The 21,279-nt window shown below is 43.6% G+C and overlaps 2 protein-coding genes across 2 annotated transcripts in view; one reads left to right on the top strand and one right to left on the bottom strand.

Annotated features, from left to right (window-relative positions):
• Positions 1-10,750, bottom strand: part of LOC108933012 (integrin alpha-M-like) — a 35,176-nt gene extending 24,426 nt beyond the window's left edge. The window contains exon 1 of the mRNA XM_029246949.1: positions 10,672-10,750. Within this exon, the coding sequence (XP_029102782.1) occupies positions 10,672-10,750 (79 nt within the window). The remainder of the gene's footprint in view (positions 1-10,671) is intronic.
• On the top strand, positions 7,670-13,911 carry aldoab (aldolase a, fructose-bisphosphate, b). Its single transcript, XM_018749769.2, has 7 exons — positions 7,670-7,765; positions 10,757-10,875; positions 11,001-11,267; positions 11,349-11,509; positions 11,813-12,071; positions 12,445-12,644; positions 13,334-13,911. Exons 2-7 carry the CDS (start codon positions 10,764-10,766, stop codon positions 13,427-13,429), a joined length of 1,095 nt encoding a protein of 364 aa, XP_018605285.2. The 5' UTR covers positions 7,670-7,765; positions 10,757-10,763; the 3' UTR covers positions 13,430-13,911.
• Positions 13,912-21,279: the final 7,368 nt, after the last annotated feature.

Raw genomic sequence — 21,279 nt, 5'->3', positions numbered from 1 at the left:
AATTCTGTCCATAAAGATAATGAACAGAATCGGTGACAAAGGGCAGCCCTGGCGGAGTCCAACATGCACCGGGAACAGGTCTGACTTACTGCCGGCAATGCGAACCAAGCTCCTACTCCGGTCATACAGGGAACGAACAGCCCGTAGCAACGAGCCCCGAACCCCATAATCCCGAAGTACCCCCCACAGGATGCCACGAGGGACACGGTCGAATGCCTTCTCCAGGTCCACAAAACACATATGGACTGGTTGGGCAAACTCCCACGAACCCTCCAGCACCCTAGTGAGGGTATAGAGCTGGTCCAGTGTTCCACGGCCAGGGCGAAAACCGCATTGCTCCTCCTGAATCCGAGGTTCGACTATCGGTCGGATTCTCCTCTCCAGTACCCCGGCATAGACTTTCCCAGGGAGGCTAAGGAGTGTGATCCCCCTGTAGTTGGAACACAATCTCCGGTCCCCCTTCTTAAAAAGAGGGACCACCACCCCGGTCTGCCAGTCCAGAGGCACCGTTCCCGAACTCCACGCGATGCTGCAGAGGCGTGTCAGCCAAGACAGCCCCACAACATCCAGAGACTTGAGAAACTCGGGGCGGATCTCATCCACCCCCAGAGCCTTGCCACCGAGGAGTTTTTTGACCACCTCAGCAACTTCAGCCAGGGTAATGGACGAGTCCCCCTCCAAGTCCCCAGCCTCAGCTTCCTCTACGGAAGGCGTGTCGGAGGGATTGAGGAGATCCTCAAAGTACTCCTTCCACCGCCCGAGAACATCCTCAGCTGAGGTCAGCAGCGCACCACTTCCACTGTAAACAGTGTTCGTGGAACACCGCTTCCCCCCTCTGAGTCGGCGGACGGTTTGCCAGAATCTCTTTGAGGCCGACCGAAAGTCTTCCTCCATGGCCTCACCGAACTCCTCCCAAGCCCGAGTTTTTGCCGCGGCGACTGCCAGAGCCGCGCTCCGTTTGGCCCGTCGGTACCTGTCAGCTGCTTCAGGAGTCCCATGAGCCAGCCAGGCCCGATAGAACTCCTTCTTCAGCTTGACGGCATCCCTTACTTCCGGTGTCCACCACCGTGTTCGGGGATTGCCGCCGCGACAGGCACCGGAGACCTTATGGCCGCAGCTCCGAAATGGAGGAGCGGAACATAGTCCATTTGGACTCAATGTCCCCCACCTCCCTCGGGACCTGGTTGAAGCTCTGTCGGAGGTGGGAGTTGAAGACCTCTCTGACAGGGGCCTCCGCCAAACGTTCCCAACAGACCCTCACTATGCGTTTGGGCCTGCCAGGTCTGTCCAGCTTTTTCCCCCGCCATCGAATCCAACTCACCACCAGGTGGTGATCAGTTGACAGCTCAGCCCCTCTCTTCACCCGAGTGTCCAAGACATATGGCCGAAGGTCAGAAGAAACGACTACAAAGTCGATCATCGACCTCCGACCTAGGGTGTCCTGGTGCCAAGTGCACTGATGGACACCCTTATGCATGAACATGGTGTTCGTTATGGATAAACCGCGACTAGCACAGAAATCCAGTAACAACTCACCGCTCAGGTTCAGATCAGGGAGGCCGTTCCTCCCAATCACGCCCCTCCAGGTATCACTGTCGCTGCCCACGTGGGCGTTCAAGTCCCCCAGTAGAACGACAGAGTCCCCAGTGGGAGCGCTTTCCAGCACGTTCCCCAGGGACTCTAAAAAGGCCGGGTACTCTACATTGCCGCTAGGCGCATAAGCACAAACGACAGTGAGAGACCGTTCCCTGACCCGAAGGCGTAGGGAGATGACCCTCTCATTCACCGGGGTAGACTCCAACACATGGCGGATGAACTGGGGGGCTATTAATAAGCCCACACCAGCCCGCCGCCTCTCACCTTGGGCAACGCCAGAATAGTGGAGAGTCCACCCTCGATCGAGTAGAGTGGTTCCAGAACCCAAGCTGTGGGTGGAAGTGAGCCCAACTATATCTAGACGGTATCTCTCAACTTCCCGCACCAGCTCAGGCTCCTTCCCCGCCAGTGAGGTGACATTCCAAGTCCCAAAAACCAGAGTTGGCGCCCGAGGTTTGGGTCGGCCGGGCACTCGGCCCCGACCACCGCCCAAATCACAATGCACCGGCCCCTTACGGTTTCTCCGGCAGGTGGTGAGCCCACCGAAGAGCGGCTCCACGTCATGGCTTCGGGCTGAGCCCGGCCAGGCCCCGTGGGCATAGACCTGGCCACCAGGCGCTCGCATGCGAGCCCCTCCCCCCAGGCCTGGCTCCAGGGTGGGGCCCCGGTGACCCCATACCAGGCGGGGTAAATGGACGCCTTGATTTTTCCTTCATAAGGGGTTTTTGAACCGCGCTTTGTCTCGTCTGTCATCCAGGACCTGTCTGCCATGGGAGACCCTACCAGGGGCATGTAGCCCCAGACAACATAGCTCCTGGACTCATTCAGGCACTCAAACCCCTCCACCACGATAAGGTGGCGGTTCACGGAGGAGGCCGTGGGATGATCGTGTTAAATATCAAGCTGACATCAATGAATAACATTCTCACATTGGAGTCTTTTTTCTCCAGGTGTGGCAGAGCTGGGTAGAGGGCTGATGTTATTGCGTCCCGAGTGGAACGATTAGAGCAGTAGATAAACTCAAGGGGGTCGAGCGTAATGAGGAGGTCAGGCTTGATATGCTGCAAGGCTAACCCTTCAAAGCACTTTGTGATGATGGGCATCAATGCAACAGGTCAGTAGTAATTCAGAGAGGCCACCTCAAACTCATTCACTCACACACTACAGGCAATTTTCAGTCAAAAATTCACCTGAAACATGTTTTTGGGCTATGGGATGAAACTAGAGCACGTGGAAGAAAGTCTGTGAGAACATGGGGAGAACATGATTGAAAATGTTCAAATCATATGTTGTAAGCATGATGCAAAACTTGATAGTTGCTCAACTCTCACACATTGTGTGACAATAGCCATTAAGTCTTCAGAACAGTGGGCAAATACAGAAGTGATCAAAAGGGGTATGCAGAGGTCAAGACCGAGAACCTGATGAACTAAAAGAGGAACAGAGACAGTCATTAGCATATGAGAAAGGAAGTGACAAGCCAAGAAACACTGTTTTGTAAAGACAGTGTATCTCAACCCAGTCTGAAATCAAACCCAACTTCACACATTAACATCTATTTATTTAGCTGACACTTTTTCTCCGAACAACTTACAATTATATATCCATTTATGCAGCTGGGTAATTTTACTGGAGCATATTAGGGTAAGTACCTTTCTCAAGGGTCCTACAGCTGGAGGTGTGATTCAAAACTACAACCCTGGGGTCAGAAGGCAGCAGCTCTAACCACTACCAGCTGCCCCACATAACTTTAAAGACAGGATGGTTCAGTCTGAACTACTCATAGCATGAAAATGTGGACCAGTGAACCAAGCGGTTCCAAGACTTTTAAATATAATTATACTCAAATTTTATAGGCCTGTATCATCAAGAAGCCACTGTCAGCTATGAAGTCACTATTGTACATCATGTGTTTAAAAATCATTTCATCACTACTGTCATATACCATATTTTTTAGATTGTCATTAACATTCAGCTACTTGGTGTGACAAAAGCTGCACAGCCTTAACCAGTTACATTTACTTGTATGCTTTTGTCCAAAGTGATTTCTAATTAACTCTATGTAGTGTTATCAGCCCCCACACCTTATTCACCAAGGTGACCTACACTGTTAGATACACTGCTTATAATGGTCACTCATCCATACGTCAGGTTCCAACACTCTCTCTGTCACTCACACACAATGGATGAACCTGAACAGCATGTCTTTGCACTGTGGGAGGAAACCCCACACCGACTGAGCAAGGATCAAACCCACATCTTCTTGCACCACTGAGGTGCTGTAAGACAGTAGCAGTACTTGCTGTGCTACACTTATCAGTTATTGTATTACTTTCTCAGAATGATCTTCTTGGCTGTTGTCACTATGGATTCAACATTGGCCATTTCACCAAAACTGTTAAAAGCTCTTCAGTTCACCAGAGAAGCCAGACTAACTTCTCCCTCTTCGGTCCTCATTCCAGTTGAGATCTCTGAAGCATCTGCCACTGTGCAATCACCAAGTCCTGCTTTCCTCTCTTAAATATCTTAGAAAAAAATGGAACAGCACTGAAATTTTTTTGACTGTTACTGATCAGATGAGTGGTGCAGTGGGTTTAGCTGAGGCCTGCTGTGTGGTGGGTTTGGGGTTCAAGTCCTACTTGAAGTGTCTTGCAGTGGACTGGTATCCCCTCCACCCTGTGCTGCTGGTTTGGGCTCTGGTTTCCATGACCCCACTTGGGGAAATTGGTTGTAGACAGTTTGTGTGTGTACCTATCAGGTAGACTTTACCTGGTGATCCGGCATGGTTCACTGATTAGCCTTCTCCACACCGAAAGCTCAATACCAAACCTTTCTACTGGCAAAATCATTGATGGTGTCTTTAAAGTGCAGTCTGCGTAGTTGACTTTCAACTGAAAGTTGGGCATGACTGTTCAGTCACTCTTGGGATAAGACTGATCTGAATGTAGTTTTATAACTGTCTGAACTTGCAAAAAGCCCTTTGACCACCAGCAATAGGAGGACACACAGATGGTGAAACGCACTCTCAAAAAATGCTCTAAAGCTGCATTTTATAAATAGAATTCTGCAGCTCAAGGCAAGAAAGATCATCTGCAAATGTGGAACTGTAGACAGAAGCTGAACTTCATTCTCCAAACCTGCACTGTGATACTGTGGTCATTTGCTTGTTAATGCACAGCAAGTTGCATAAATTTGGTCCTCATGTAAATTCTGTAGTTTGAAAATTGCTGCAAACTTTTCACACGCAGTCACCATGATAACAAAATAGCCAAGGCATTGTTTTTTATTTAACTCCACATAGAAAAAAATGTCAAAATCAGTTTTCTTCTGTCTCATGTTTGCTGCAGTCTTCCAAATTCTGACATTCATGTGTAAACCAGTTTCTCTTTCTGGTTTATTTTAGTTCACTGGAAAGGCTCTGGGAAGACCCGTAGTAATTGTCATGAGGGAAGCTTCTGGAAGAAGACCATGCCTTGAGTTGTGCAAGACCTGCATTTCTTCTTTCGGTGAACTGGAGTGGGTAACTTCTAAATCCAGTCAAATTCTCCCTGACTGGAGAATGAGGTCTCAATTTTCTACGGATGGCAATATTTTCTTCCACATAGTGAGACACCCTAAGAGAGGCAACAAAACCTGATCCTCCAGCAGGACAATCCAGGCCACAAACAGCACTGTGGTCACAACTGCCCCAAGGAACACTGGTATGCAGATGCTGGCTTGGCCTTCTTACCTGACCTTAAAACCCACAAAGCACATTTGGGGTGGCCTGGGTGTCCAGATATATGTCCCTCTGCCTGCCAGTGTTCACCAACTTCGTCAGGCCTTCTGGAGGAACGGAATAGCATCCCACAGCGGCAGATTCAGACGCTCTTTGGCTTTGTGCAGCAGACATGTCAAGCAGTGGTAGCTGTTCTTGCACATTTTCCTGTTGTTTTTATTTTTATGCAGTTTTGTTTTCCAATTAAAATGTGTTTACTGTAATTTCAGCAAGGCAGATTTCAGCCCAGCAACAAGGGGTTAATTTCATTTTTTCATCAGCACATGTAAAGTATGTAGATTGTTGTGGTGAAGATGGAAAAAATTCTTTCAGTGTCACTTCCCTCATTGAGTACTTTGATTCCTTCGGGAAAATACAAATATATTGCACACATTCTGCATTCTGCAACAGGAAATGATTGCTACTGCTACCCCGGCCATCCGTAATTAATAAGTAGAAGTACAGGTGGAGTATGTTTGGAAATGCACTTGAACACATCGCACTTGGAAGCTGTAGAATCAAGTGCACAACCATTCTTTTCCTTAAATGCAATAAACAGGGTATTCTCTAAATTCATGAAACGAAAGCAAATGCAATAAATGTGCTGGTCATGTACAGACACAGATTGCATCTGGCCCAGAAATTGTCCAGACGTGAGATACAATTCTTTCTGAATTTGATTTCCTGTCCATAATTTTAAAAAATAATTAATCCAAGCAATTAGCAAACAGAAATAGTTTTTCAGCTCTGAAATATTGGACTACAAAAATTAAAAGAAAAACACAATTAAGCACTAGCATGATTGGAAAGTAAAACACAACTCAAACTCAACCACTTTCCCACTGTCTTTAAAATTCACAGCCAGCTGCTGGAAGTCCCCTTGCAACGTGAAAACACTCCCTCGTTCCTGTCAGCCTCCGTGTTTTAATAGTCTTTCGCTGGGTTAACAGGCCACACGCTGGCAATAAAGTGAGCTGCTTTTCATAGGGGATCTGAAAGATTCTTGCAGCTGTTTATGAAAAATTATATTCAGATATTTAGATTGTGTTCTGCTGAAGGCTAATGTAAAGTAGACAATTTCTTCTGTGTTCATTGCAAGTCATGGCTTAGTGGAACGTCTACAATAGAGGCTATTTATGACGACACCTGTTTTAAGGAAAAATAGAAAAGAGGGGGCTACCAAAAGTGAGGAAAATGATCAAATTTCTTATACTGGCCAAAAGACTATGGTGAAAACAGTCATAAAGCCTTGATTCTTTCAGAAGACTAAAAAAAACACTGCTTCATTCACCTTCATCCATGAAAGATCACAGAAAGGTCCTGAAAATGTCAAGGGTCCCCTCAGAGGGCGAACTTACAGAGATTGAGTTTCTAGAAGAAGGTACAATATAAGGTTAAGATGTGGAGCGGACACTTTGGCTATCATGATGTCTAAGGAAGGAAGGGAGCCTGTTGAAAGACTCACTTTTAAATGTAAAACTGTGTATTCTATAACAAAACAGTTTAGAAAAAAACACCTAGATTAAGAGAAAATATGTGAAATTTAATTCCATTGCCTTCAGTCTTGCTAAAGCTGCAAGCAATGCAATTCCTTGCCACCCAAGCTGTGAAAAGGTAACACTGAAGTATGAGTTCGCAAAAATATACATACATTTTTAATGTTTATAATTTTTCTAATGTAATAAAAACATTTTTGCATGCAGTCTCTGTTCTTCTGACCGTAGCAACGCTAAAACCTTAAATCATAGAATATAAAAAAGCAAAAAAGGACATGCCTGCAAAACCAATGTCTGACATACCAAATCAAGCAATCACAATTTTTTGAACTCTCACACAGCTGAAAATAATGTCAGTAAAAACTAAAACGCAGTAAAAACAAGTTTCAAACGCGATTTCAAAAGTCAATAATGAACACATCTACAGAACGGAGGAAAGTGACTGGATGCCACAAAAATTGTTCCTTCTAAGAGAAGAGTTTCTGTGTGCTTTAGATCCATTTCTCTCCCCACTGGATAAATTTCTACCTGATTTGTTCAGCCCTATCTTTCCTGTTCGCAGACCTTCCCTCCTTTTTATTAATACGATCTATTAGAAGTTTCATATGACTTTTACTATGCATACCAAGCTGTACCATCATTTCTCCTCAGCAGGACACTTGTAACCTTTCCGAATCTGGGAAGGGCCACGTGCTCCACTCCAGTACTGTACAGGTTCTTTGTGAATGTCACTGCCCCTCTCCAGTTGCTGCCCGGCACTAAGTTTAGCAAGGCTATTTTAAATGTGAAGGGTCATGACAGACTGATAAATACAAGGCTCCTTGCACTAGGGGGGCACCCAGACCCATCCCGGTCTTCCGCTCCTCCTCACTCTACCAGTCAGCCCACTCTTCCGCACCTCCTCTCTTCAACAAAGGTAAATGTATGCTGGAGATGTTTTCTAGTCTTTTGTCTTAGTTCACTGACTGCAAAAATAATTTAAACCTGCATGACCTTTTCAAAATTACATAATTAAAATGTTGCACAATGAGGATGGTGCTTTGTGTTTATTTGTTTAATTGACAAGGACAATGTGCAAAGCAGAAGTCAATACCTTAATTCTGCCGGGCGTAAGGACTCACAAGTAGTTTGCCATTTTTCCGTCTAACTTAACCCTTCTAACAAAATCTGTGCTCATGGGCAACACGAAAAAAAGCATGGGTTCATTTATCAAATTTCAAATATCAATTACCGAATGTCAGCTTTACACTGGTAGTGCATGAAATGACATGTTAGCTACCTAGAATTGCTGGGAATAAATGTGGACCTTTCTAAAATATGTATTCACATATTAAATATTACATCGAAAGTGACTCACATATCTTGCAGTCAGCGTTATTTTGCAAGTAAATGTTTGGAAAAGAGTGCATGCTGTCTCTTGATTAACCCTTCGTCAACAGCTCACTAAGCACAGTCCCAGCGCAGCTGAGTCACTGATTTCATGCAGTCTGAGCCAGAGTAAGAAAGAACAATTTTTGGGCAGAAATGTAGGCGGAGACTGTTGCTAGCAGCTGATGGATAAAAATGTCTATATTTAGTGTGACCTTTACAGAGAGAGGGAGAGACTAAAGAGAGACAGGCTTGTACGGGAGGGGCGAAAAGGTCAGAGTTCAAAGAATGGCAGAATAGTGGGAATTAGCCCTGAACTTGCTTCTGCAAATTATTATTAAAAATGACCTGTATGTGAGTAAGCAATGCATAGTGGACAAAGGAGATGTAGACTGTGGGACAGTTACTCGCAAAACTAAGACAGGAGCCTGAAGTGGATCCATTAGCTGCAGCTTCATTATAAAAGTCCAATCAAATTTATATAAAAGTAGGAGTACTACCAGTTTTTAATGTGATTTAGCTTTTAAGTCACCTATGCTTTTTACAGCATTGCAGAGTGTCATTTTTCAGAGTCTGGCTCAATGGTACCGCAAACACTGGTGAGATCTGGTCTAGAATCAACGATTTATAGGTTACATATCCATGCGCTGAAGAGTTATTGTACCGGCTACTCGGTTTTCTAACGGTTCCATTCCAGCATGCCAGTGTTTGACTTGTTCTATAAATAGAAATCCTTACATGAGCCAAAGACTCTTGCATTTCGCAGGAATAGGGACGGTGAATGTGAGAAGGTCACAAGTGCCATCAGCAGTTCATCCATCTTTTGGAAAAGCTGTTCTTCTCGCATTAAGATACATTTACTGAGAATGTATCGTGTGAACTTTCACTTTGCTTAAATTTCTACACAGAGTAAGAAAATGTTCTAGAAATTTCGAAAATGACAACGACATTTGGGAAAGTGACGCTTGGAGTCTCAGAGCAAAACCACACCAAATGTTTTCAGTTTACGCATCTGGTTCAGCGCACTTCTTATTGGCATAAAAAAAAACATGTACGATGCAAAATTGAAAATTTAGCTCAAGAGACATTTACTTATAATGAAATACATGTGTCCTCCATTTGTGCCTGTGTCATAACATGTTGCATGAACCAAAGAAAAAGACGAAGAACCAGAACCCTAAACACACTGTTGTTTTTAGTCCTGCCTCATATCTCTCCTTTTTTCATTTGTACTCCAGAAATGCTATTGAAATATTTTATATTTAATGCAGAACATATCAGTTAAATAAAGATGTATACATTCATGAGTTAATTTTGCATGACTCACTAGCTCAAAAAAACTTTGTCTCTTTCATACCTTCTAAGACCAACTTTAGCAACGGAGAAAAGTCTCACCCAGACGCCTTTGCCTACAGTGATGCATGTTTTTTATTTCAGTACGTGTGTTTAGGACTTTTCTCTGACATTTCTGTCTGGGAAGTTATTTCAGCTTCTTCCTCTTCGCTTCTCTGTGCTTCAGTCAAACTCTCAGAATACTCTTACTGGTTCAGCAACCTACCGCACTGCACATCTCAGAAGGAGAACAGAAGACTTTTTATGGCCTTTTTACAGAACATAGGTGGAAGTGCTGCATGAGCATCAAAAAAAATGTACTCACACTACAGACGAAAGCAGATGTTTTAGAGATGTTTGCACTCAGTTTAAAATCACCAAGGCAAAATTCTAGACAATCTTACATTTTTATTACATTTTCTTACATTTTTCACTTACATTAATATTAAATTGAAACATCCAAAAAACATTTACGTTATATTTAAATTTAATTTTTCACCAGACAAAGGGGTGCGGTGGCACAGCGGGTTTGGCTGGGTCTTGCTCTCTGGTGGGTCTGGGGTTCGAGTCCCACTTGGGGTGCCTTGTGACAGCCTGATGTCCCGTCCTGGGTGTGTCCGGTTTGCTGCAACCCCGCTTGTTACAAGTGGTTTCAGTGTGTGTGTATTTAACAGATGCTTTTCTCCAAAGCGACTTACAGTGAAATGTATGTAGTGTTATCAGCCCACACACCTTATACACCAAGGTTACTTACACTGTGAGTACTGTACACCACTTACAAAGGGTCACTCATTCAGATATCAGTTAAATACACTTTTCTCTCTGTCACTCACACACAATATAAGTTATTTTAGTCACCAATCCCCCTGAACAGCATGGCTGTGGGAGGAAGCAGGAGCTCCTGGTGGAAACACTGTAAAAACACAATAAATCATCTAAATCATGACTTGCAGTGAACTGAGAGCTGGATATAAACATCACGTTTTCATTATGTTTTCAGTTGTTAATGTTAGAGTTGAACTCATTTCCTCTTCACATGTGTATGTGTATTTCATAAAAGAGAAATACAACCAAACAAGATTTACGAAACTTCTGTCATCTTTCGTGCCATTGCTGAGACACTGGCCTCCAACTGGGACTTCACATCCCTCTTAGCCAGTGGCTTCACTGTGACCTTCATGTGCCCTCTCTTGTTCTTCATTTCCAGGGTCAAAATGCCTCACGCATACCCTTTCCTGACCCCTGAGCAGAAGAAGGAGCTCTGTGACATCGCTCACAGGATTGTTGCTCCAGGAAAGGGCATTCTTGCTGCTGATGAATCCACAGGTAGCGTAAAATACATTATATTATTAATATGAATACAGTATATTTTCTGGAGAAAAGACAAATGCCTATGTAATGATAGATTCTACTTTCCTGCATCCATGGCTCTTTCTCCAATCCAACTGCAGGAAGCGTCGCCAAACGATTCCAGAGCATTAATGCTGAGAACACGGAGGAGAACAGAAGGCTGTATAGACAGCTGCTCTTCACTGCTGATGACCGTGTGAAGCCTTGCATTGGTGGTGTGATCTTCTTCCATGAAACCCTCTACCAGAAGGATGACAGTGGCAAACTTTTCCCCCAGCTCATCAAGGAAAAGGGCGTTGTTGTGGGAATCAAAGTTGACAAGGGTGTGGTCCCCCTGGCAGGCACCAACGGAGAGACCACCACCCAGGGTAAGAGCTAACCTTCTTTCTCGAATCCTTTCAAATCTGATCTCCTTATCTTCATGGTTTTCTTTAACCCTCTCCTCTAAGGTCTGGATGGACTGTATGAGCGCTGTGCTCAATACAAGAAGGACGGCGCTGACTTTGCAAAGTGGCGTTGCGTGCTGAAGATCACCCCCACCACCCCTTCTAGGCTGGCGATCATAGAGAATGCCAATGTCCTGGCAAGATATGCCAGCATCTGTCAGATGGTAAGGGAGAAATATAAAGAGACTAGTATCTCATATTTCTGGGCTTTTAATGAGAACCATTATTTACTCATATTTAATTTGCAATACCGTAGTTTGATTTTGCTGATGTTAAGATTATAAAGGTTTTGTGAGGGTATTACATGATGGTATCCACCTGTAGGCTCCTTTGGATGTAACTGCATTTTTTACATATTTGCCAAACCCAGAGATCTAATGCAATGAAAATCAAGCAAAGTTGTAAGGTACCATCATTTACCATTGTGTTTCATGTGATGTCAACACATATACAACTGTTATCATCAGCACGGCATTGTCCCCATCGTGGAGCCTGAAATTCTCCCGGACGGAGACCACGACCTGAAACGTTGCCAGTATGTCACTGAGAAGGTCCTGGCTGCTGTCTACAAGGCGCTGTCTGACCACCATGTTTACCTGGAGGGGACCTTGCTGAAACCCAACATGGTGACAGCTGGACACTCTTGCTCACACAAGTATTCTCCCCAAGAGATTGCCATGGCCACTGTCACTGCCTTGCGCCGCACTGTACCCCCCGCGGTTCCAGGTAAGACATATTCCAGCTAAAGCTTTAAACTGACAGCTGGGCATTAGAAATTGTTCTACTGATTCCAGCAGGAAGGGAGAACTTTTTCCCTTTATGACCAAGTGAAGGGGAAGAAGCTAAAATAACTTCCCAGAGAAAAGTGTCCCAGAAATGTACTTAACACAGGTACTAAAAGTGAAAAAAGCACAAAGGCAGTGGGAATCCATGGCTGACATGCAATAAGTTCCTGCTGCAGGTAGACTCCTGCAGTAGATTCCTGCTGTAGGTTCAGCAAACACCTTGGTGACATGTTGCGTAGTGTTCTAACAGTCAGCTGGCTGAAGGTCTAAGAGTCCTTCAAAATCCTTACTGATCCCTCCATCTTCCTGCATAGGTGTCACATTCCTGTCTGGAGGTCAGAGTGAGGAGGAGGCCACCATCAACCTGAATGCCATAAACCAGTGTCCCCTGCACAAACCCTGGGCACTCACCTTTTCCTACGGCCGTGCCCTGCAGGCCTCAGCCCTGAAGGCCTGGGGTGGAAAGAAGGAGAACGGCAAGGCTTGCCAAGAGGAGTACATCAAGCGAGCCCTGGTTAGCAGCCCTAATCGTAACACTGCTCGTAATATTTGTCTGTAGTGTAAATTTCCAATAACACCAAATGCATGTGCAGTTCTACAGTCAGAAATGTTAGTATTTGTTCCATAGCCAAGGTTTTTATCCAAAACAGATTTTACTACTAATTCCTGCAAATTCTTTCATTCTTGAAGAGGGTTTCATTCAAACATACTTCAGCCCAGCTTAGTTGTTGGCACAATGCAGTTATTTTTTTTCTTTTGTGCTTACTTAATTCTGTTTATTAGCAATTGCAATGATAAATGAAAGCGGAGCAGCATACGTTAAAAAACTGTTTTCAGGTTTTGTGTTTTTACTTGCTGTCATGTAAATAAATGCAAATGTAAGAGTACAATAGGTATTCTGAGATATATTTGACTAACGCTTTTCTCCAAAGTGACTATAGACTATACTATTTGACTATAGAGCTGGGTAATTTTACTGTATGAGTTTAGGATAAGTACCTTGCTCAAGAGGACTGAATCAGTAAGTGAGACTCAAACCAGTCACCTTAGGGTCTGAAGACAGCAGCTCAAACAACTACAGTACCAGCTGCCCAGGGTTCTAAACCAGCCACTGCACAACCAGCTGATGAATATTCATATTGCTTACGTCACTAAAATTCCCGTATTAACCGCATCGTCTTTGCTGTTCCATTTGTCCCACAGGGCAACAGCAAGGCAGCTTTGGGGAAATATGAGTCCTCTGGAGATAAAGGGGCTGCAGCTGGAGAGTCTCTCTTCGTGGCCAACCATGCCTACTAGACTGTGCTTTGGTTATTTTCACAGAAATTATTAATCTCTGCCCCCCCCCCTCCCCCCCCCCACAAATTCCACTTCCTGTTTTTTTTCCTTCTCATCTTTTCTCTTGTCATAGTCCATCACTTCCTCATCCACGAATAGCAAACCACATTTAGACATTCTCAGACGAAATGTGTGCCTTCTTCTTCGGCTTTTAACAACTACTGTAGAATTCCTTGTCGATATGAACATCATGCATATAATAAAATACAAAGCAGCAAGAAGAAAGTAACTTTTAACTTATCAAACTGTAAAACTTTCCATTATATTCTATGGAAAAAACGGAGAAGTTTTTTAGTGGGTATTTTGGTTTTCAGCTACCAGATGTTGTTTCCATTTTGAATGTTGTGTTGCACACATGCAGCAAGGGGAATGTACACCGAGAGGATGACCAACAAAGTTCTTGCGAAATCATTGGAAATTAAAATATTTTCAAATGTTACCGAGTCAACATTGATGCGTAATTTGTGAATCAATGACAACCACACGGGGGGGTGGGTGGGGGGCGGGGGGTGGTGGTACAACAGGTTTCACCGGGTCCTGCTTGCCAGTGGGTCTGTACACAGTACACAGACAACTGTACATACTGTACATCTGCATTTCAGGGATATTTACATTTACATTTACATTTATTCATTTAGCAGATGCTTTTGTCCAAAGCAACGTACATCTCAGCAAAAGTATAATTTATGTATTACATCAAGAGAAAGAGACATAGCTGCAGGCATATGAGTCTCAAGTAAACCTTGTTTGTTACCTATCGCTTGCTGCACCGAGGTACGTTGTTCAAGTAGGTGCATAATACATTACCACAGGATATAGACAAATCCTGATACCCTCCTACCGAATTTATTTTTTTTGATAATATAAGATACACAGGGGGTGCGGTGGCGCAGTGGATTGGACTGGGTCCTGCTCTCCAGTGGGTCTGGGGTTCGAGTCCCGCTTGGGGTGCCTTGCGACGGACTGGCGTCCCGTCCTGGGTGTTCCCCTCCCCCTCCGGCCTTACGCCCTGTGTTGCCGGGTAGGCTCCGGTTCCCCGCGACCCCGCATGGGACAAGCGGTTCTGAAAGTGTGTGTGTGTGTGTGTGTGTGTGTGTGTGTGTGTGTGTGTGTGTGTGTGTGTATATATATATATATATATAAAAGATACACAAACAAGCACATACAATGCCGGAGTAGTGGCTGAATAAAGGCTTTATTTGGGGATGCTCGTGAAGTTACTGTGCATTGTAGAGCAAAAAGGGAGAGCGGCCAGAGTAGCCGAGGCAAAGCTGGAAGGTGAGAGAGATTTTAAATTGCAGTGAAAGGTGACAACGGATGCAGAAAGAGGCGAGGAGTCTGTGGTGAGGCAGGGTTGAAAGGAAATGAAAAAGTTGACAGAGACATTTAATGGAGTGACAGATAGGGCAGGACAGCCACAGTTGCAGGAAAATACAAGGTCAAGACAATCTAATAATCTAATATAAACAAATACATATACATACACACACATTTTCTGAACCGCTTGTCCCATATGGGGTCGCGGGGAACCGGAGCCTACCCGACAATACAGGGCGTAAGGCCAGAGGGGGAGGGGACACACCCAGGACGGGACGCCAGTCCGTCGCAAGGCATGCCAAGCGGGACTCGAACCCCAGACCCACTGGAGAACAGGACCCAGTCCAACCCACTGTGCCACAGCGCCCCCATAAACAAATAATGAATATTAAATATATTGAATATCAATATTAAAAAAAGCATACATATGTTTAGAAATGCCTCCATATATCTTTAAATGTATACTGGAATATATTTTTAATCACAGGGATTAGTCTCTTAGCCCTAATCATAGCGAATATGGTAACCTACCTTTCATTTGCTGAACGGGATACATAAGGAAAATCCAAGCCCCCCAAAGGACTGGTTAGTTTTGCCTCTCACCCCTGCTGGACTATTGGCCACTTCTGTTGACCCCTCCACCAATACCGGTGTGAAGCCTGGATTTGTGCAAATGTACTTTACCACACAAAGTGTCAACACAAGTGAAGTGACATAAAAGACCTCAAGCCCTCCCGAGAGACTAGGCAGACAATGGCCCTGAAACTTTTCAGCTTCTCATAAGGGCCTCTTACTATTCTAAATATAAAACCAGACTATGATAGAGCTTCAGTACCATGCTTTCACATTCTCTTTCTCCTTTCACTGCAGTGCTATTTTATTCTTACTCAGAAAAGCTTGTAAGTTCTCACTGAAAGGTTGTATTGTATTTTCTAGTTATGATCACTTCTTCAGATGGCAATTTTCAACATAAAATGTCGAACGTTGGGGCGATAGATGGATGATACATTTCAGAACTGCAAGTATAAAAAATAACTTGCACAGTTGTTGCTGTGATCAACCGCTATACCCCAGCCAGGCCCCTTCACTCGTCTGCTTCTGCTCGCTTGGTGGTCTCGCGTACGAAAGGTAAAGCGCAGAGGTTCTCAGGTCTCTCTCTGTTGGGGTGGAATAACTGCCCCCTCTCACTCAAAACTGCTGAAACTCTTGTCTACATTCAAGAAGAGTCTGAAAATTCATCTTTTCCAGACTCACTTCACCCAAGATCTCTCCAGCTCATGTATGCTGTAAATGTTCATGCACCGTAACTTTACGATCATCCCCAGATAAGCCTTTACACAGCCGCTACTCCCGTATTGTACGTTAATGTTTGTGTACCTTATAAAAAAAAAAAAAAAATTGTAGGAAAGGTTATCAGGATTCATCTATCCTACGTTTTGCGCACCTACTCGTGCGATGAACATTGGTGCATCAGGTGGAAAGTAACAAACTAGGTTTATTTAAGAATCACGTCTGCAATCAAGTCTCTTCCTGTTAATGTAATGCACAAATTGCATTTTCGCTGAGATGTACGTCGCTTTGGAGAAAAGTGTCTGCTAAATGAATAAATGTAAATGTATGTAAGTTATCGTGTGAATGTAAAGCAGGCATTTCTGCATTTTTCTGCAGCCCACATAGCACCACTGTAGGGTTAAATAAAGAGGAAATTAGTCAGTAGAAAGCACATTACCAGGAAACAACTGCTGCTTTCTTATCAGACTTTTGAGGTGTGGCACAGGACATAAAGCCAATCTTCCATAGCTCCTGTAGTGGGTGTGGGGTTTGAGTCCTGCGCAGGATTTGTAGAGCTTGTATGTTCCTCCCCATGTCTGAATCCAGCAGACATGCACAGAAGAAGGCCCTGGCCAACAACTTATGTTCCTTCCTTTCCTTGTAAACGCCGCAAGCTGCGTTTGCTAGGAGTCACAGTTGACTCCGTGAAACACCCATTGCTATATCAGCTTGAGTGTTTCTCTTCTTAGGTCTAAGGTGATACCACAACTTTACTGCAGAACTATAGAGATAATGAGGAAGGCTGCAGTTTTATTTGGCTGCTGCGTGTGGCCTGCAGATGGAGACTTAAGTGCCGGACTATGTGTAGAATGCATACTGGCAGCCAGGTTACAAGTGTGAGACTTGCAAGCGCTGTAACTACAGTGACACTGAAGGGGTGTGTGCATCTGTGTGCAAATGAAAAATAAACACATAAATACCACTTGTACTTCAGCTTACAAACATGGCTGAGACAGGAATTCAGTTCGTAACTCTAAACTGTTTGTAAGTCCACCCACCGTCACAAGAAAAGCTTGATAACATAGCTGACTCCATCAATTTATTCACCATTTAGGTTCTGTTGAAACATTAGATAAAGCTAAAATTAACTGAAAATTGACTTTATATTCTAAGATCAGTAGCTTATGCAATGTAGAGCCATACAATGTAGGATGTTCCTCCAGGCTGGATCATTGGGTATGAAACGGTACACTGTGGACTTGACATCAGTTTATTTTATGATCATTTATCAACGTGAAGAAACATCAAAATCTTCTTCAAAATGACTGAAAATAAAAAAATTAATAAGTATCTGGTTAAGTCTGGGGACAACACTGCGTACGATATAAAATCATACCTTTACTTATTTGCCAGGTTGTTTCTGTAAGTGTCTGGGATATAGCAATAATAATGTAATAAAAATATGCTGACTGATACATACCCCTCCCACCACCAAATGTTATTTCAGTTTCAGTTCTGTCTGAGTGCGTTTTGCTCCCGCCCAATGGTAGCAAGCAAAAATGCAGACCCTTATTGCTCCACAACACAATGCAGCAGAAAGTCCAATTAATAACTAACAAATCAACTGTGAAATGTTGATCTTGAAAATGTGTAATTCAGATGTTCGTAACACAAGGTACAAGTTTATCTGGTTGCTACCATGCCTATGCAACCTGATGATTATAATTATGTTCTTATATTGTAGTAGGTTGGGTAGGAACAGCTGGCAGGGTAGTGGTTAGAACTGCTGCCTTTGGACCCATAGGTTCAAATCTTACCTCTGGCTGTACCTTTGAACAAGGTGTTTACCCTAAATTGCTCCAGTAAAATTACTCAGCTGCATAAATGGTAAATAATTTTTTAACAAAAAGCTTAAAATTGTTGCTAGGGGAAAGCGTCAGCGAGGTGGGGTGTGGCATGGTGTGGCACAGTGTGGCGCGGTGGGGCTCGGTGGGGCGCGGTGGGGCGCGGTGCAGCGGGTTTGGCCCAGGCCTACTCTCTGGTGGGTCCCGGCTTCAAGTCTTGCATGGGGTGCCTCGTGACGGACTGGTGTCCTGTCTGAGGTGTGTCCCCTCCCCCTTCAGCCTTGCATCCTGTGTTGTCAGGTTAGGCTCCAGTTTGCCACAACCCCGCTTGGGACAAGTAGTTGTAGACAGTGTGTGTGAGTGTGTATTTTCTCCAGGGTCAGAACTGTTCTGTTATGCTTGTATTCCTTTGTAGTTTCTCTTTGCCCATGTTTATTTCCAACAGTATACAATACTTGACATTGTTTATTCATCACAATAACCTCTCAGTTTCATCTTTTATAATCTGTCCTTCACACACTGGTTTACTCACACTGGTTACACTGGTACAAATAAATGAATGGAGCAACAAAACATCATGAACTTACTGAATAGCAGAATGCAGACAATGCCCAGGTAATTCATGGGTAATAAGAATATAATTAACTAGATGCACTCAATTTACTGAAAGAATTTGAACAAAAAAACAAAACTACAAAGAAGTAAAACACAGAAACAGCAGTTTTATATGTAATATACATTTTGTTAAAAAATAAGTTGATAATATTGGAATTGGACGAAAAATCTAATTAATATAAAATACTGGGTTAATATGTACACTAATGAAATAATAATAATGAATGCTCTGCAAGGTGATTTTTTTAATGCATTTTAATTGAGTAAAGTTAGTAAGATATTGTAATTCTGCACAAATGATACACAAGCTTTCTTATATCTGTATTAAAGCCGCAATGATGTACATACACTATTAGCGTGTGTCTCGTGCATGTAAACTACAGTATTCCCTACATATGAAACCCCTCCCTCTTCCCTTCACTCAATCAATGTGCAGTATATATGTGTGAAGAGGGAGAAGATAAGGACTTAGTCCCAGACTAATCAATGAATAATGACGTTTAAAGTCCCTTTCTTTTTCTCGCTTGTAACTTTGTTAAAATGTGGTGAGTACTTTTGGTTTTTATATACACAGCACAGATTTGATTGGTTATGTTTCAGGTTGTGTATGCTGCACAATTATCTACACTTTGGGCATTCCAATGAAAATTTAAGAACATTTATCTTAAAATATTGCACATTATTGATTGAAGCTTTCTGTGTGAAAATGTTTGCTATATAACCATTAGTTTAGTAGTGAAGGTGTATACAGTGCTGCATATCTGTATTTTTTTTCTAAAGCATTCTATCATATTCTTTCATATTTCTTATAGTATTGTGGACTTTATAACATTTTAACTGTACAGACAGATTGGACAGACTGTTTTTGAATATTTTGATGTATCGCCTTGTATTATGGGGGTGTGGGGGGCGGGGTGGTGTAGTGGTGTGGCAGGCTTGGCCAGGTCCCGCTCTCTGGTGGGTCTGGGGTTTGAGTCACGCTTGGGCTGCCTTGCGACGGACTGGCGTCCTGTCCTGGGTGTGTCCCCTCCCCCTCCAGCCTTACACCCTGCGTTGTTGGGTTAGGCTTTGGTTCACCGAAACCCCAGGCAGGATAAGTGGCTTCAGACAGTGTGTGTCTTGTATTATTATTTCATACTTTTATTCATTTGTGCAGCTGTTAATTTTGCCGAAGATAGTCAGGTGAACTAGGCTGTACAGGTGTATCAGGAAAGTTCTTCCAGGTATGTAAGTGTGCAACTTTTAGGGTACATGTGGATGTTCCAAGCTGCTTCAGAATCTGTCGGATTACATTTGTCAATTGGACTTTATAAACTTCTCCAATCAGAACCTATCACATATTTGTTTGTTTGCTTGCTCTGTTTCCCTTTTTCTTTTGTGTCTGTATGTAACAGAGACAGAGAAAGCGATAAAGATACTGAACTTCATGTTCCCATATCCCCAGTCTATTGCATCCCTCCGATTATTGACCCCAATAAAAAGACACTGTAATAATAACTCTGCTGCCAGCAAACATTTATTGCATTAGATATTGTTTAAAGATGCAGACAATTTCTGAACGACTGAGTGCTTCCGAAAGAACACTTGTTATGAAAGCCTAGCATAATAAAACATTACAGTAATAGGGAAAACAAAGTACATTTACATTTGAGTATGTAAATGTGTACAGATGCTTCTCGACTTACGATTTTTCGACTTTACAGTGGTGAGCTGGCGATAGACATTGAGTAGAAACCATACTTTGAATTTCAAATTTAGATTTTTTTCCAGGAAAGCGATATGCGGTGCGATGCTCTTTCACAATGCTGGGCAGCGGCAGCAATCCGCATCTCTCAGTCTGCCATGCGGTTGTGTTTCGTGCATCCGTAATGTCACAGAAATGCCCATCTGTGTCTCCTGCTACTGGTGGGAAGAAGAAGAAGAGGGAATTAACTCTCGAGGAGAAACTCAAGACAATTGCCCAGAATGAAGGCCGCAAGCCCATAATGGCCATCGCACGTATGCTAGGCTGTGATGTTCGGTAGGTTAGGTGTATTAAATGCATTTTCGACTTAGGATATTTTTGACGTACGATGGGTTTCACGGAACGTAACCCCATTGTAAGTCGGGGACCACCTGTACAGTGATACAGAGTACTTCAAGTGGTGAGCCTTCATTTTTCACTTCTTCTGTCCTCTGCCTCCTTATCACGCTTATTGCACCTGATTATGGTGAAATTATAGATGTGACTTTCAGGTGTAATACTTGAGCAGAGATCCTTGAGATATGTCCCCGTGATGTGCCCTTTTACAGGTTTTACTATCACTACTGTAATTGACCTGTAACTGGAAGATAGTGAAGCCGCATTCAGAGCAACTGGGCCATTCGGGCCCAAGTCTGAGCTCAGCTCAGTTTGCATGTTCTCCTTGTGTCTGCCTTAATTTTCTTCTGGGGGCTTTGGTTTCCTCCCATAGTCCAAAGACATGCAATTCAGGTGAACTGGACACTCTAAATTGTGTGAGAACGTGAGCTATTTACGAGCGAAAACAATGCTATCGTCAAGGTGTATTTCTTATCTTGAGGTCGACCTTTCCTCTTACGCTGTTAACATGAACGGGGTGTTACTGCAACACGCCATCAGCGTCATTTGTTCTCAAAGTGTCTTTATTATTTGGACTTTTACATTTTCTTCTCCGACAGTTTCCACTGTAGATGTGTGGGCTCGTCACCAGTCATCAGTGCTTCTCCCGTGCCCCGACGCCAGTTCCCCCACCAGAGTAGGAC

The sequence above is a fragment of the Scleropages formosus genome, chromosome 20 (assembly GCF_900964775.1).
Source record: "Scleropages formosus chromosome 20, fSclFor1.1, whole genome shotgun sequence".
NCBI lineage: Eukaryota > Metazoa > Chordata > Actinopteri > Osteoglossiformes > Osteoglossidae > Scleropages > Scleropages formosus.
This window is presented reverse-complemented; position numbering and strand designations above follow the sequence as displayed.

What these genes read in the sequence shown, in the direction of transcription:
- aldoab (XM_018749769.2), top strand. Translation starts at nt 10,764, where the DNA reads ATGCCTCACGCATACCCTTTCCTGACCCCTGAGCAGAAGAAGGAGCTC. An exon ending in TGCTGCTGATGAATCCACAG is followed by an intron (nt 10,876 to 11,000) that starts GTAGCGTAAAAT and finishes ATCCAACTGCAG; the next exon opens with GAAGCGTCGCCAAACGATTC. An exon ending in TGTACCCCCCGCGGTTCCAG is followed by an intron (nt 12,072 to 12,444) that starts GTAAGACATATT and finishes CTTCCTGCATAG; the next exon opens with GTGTCACATTCCTGTCTGGA.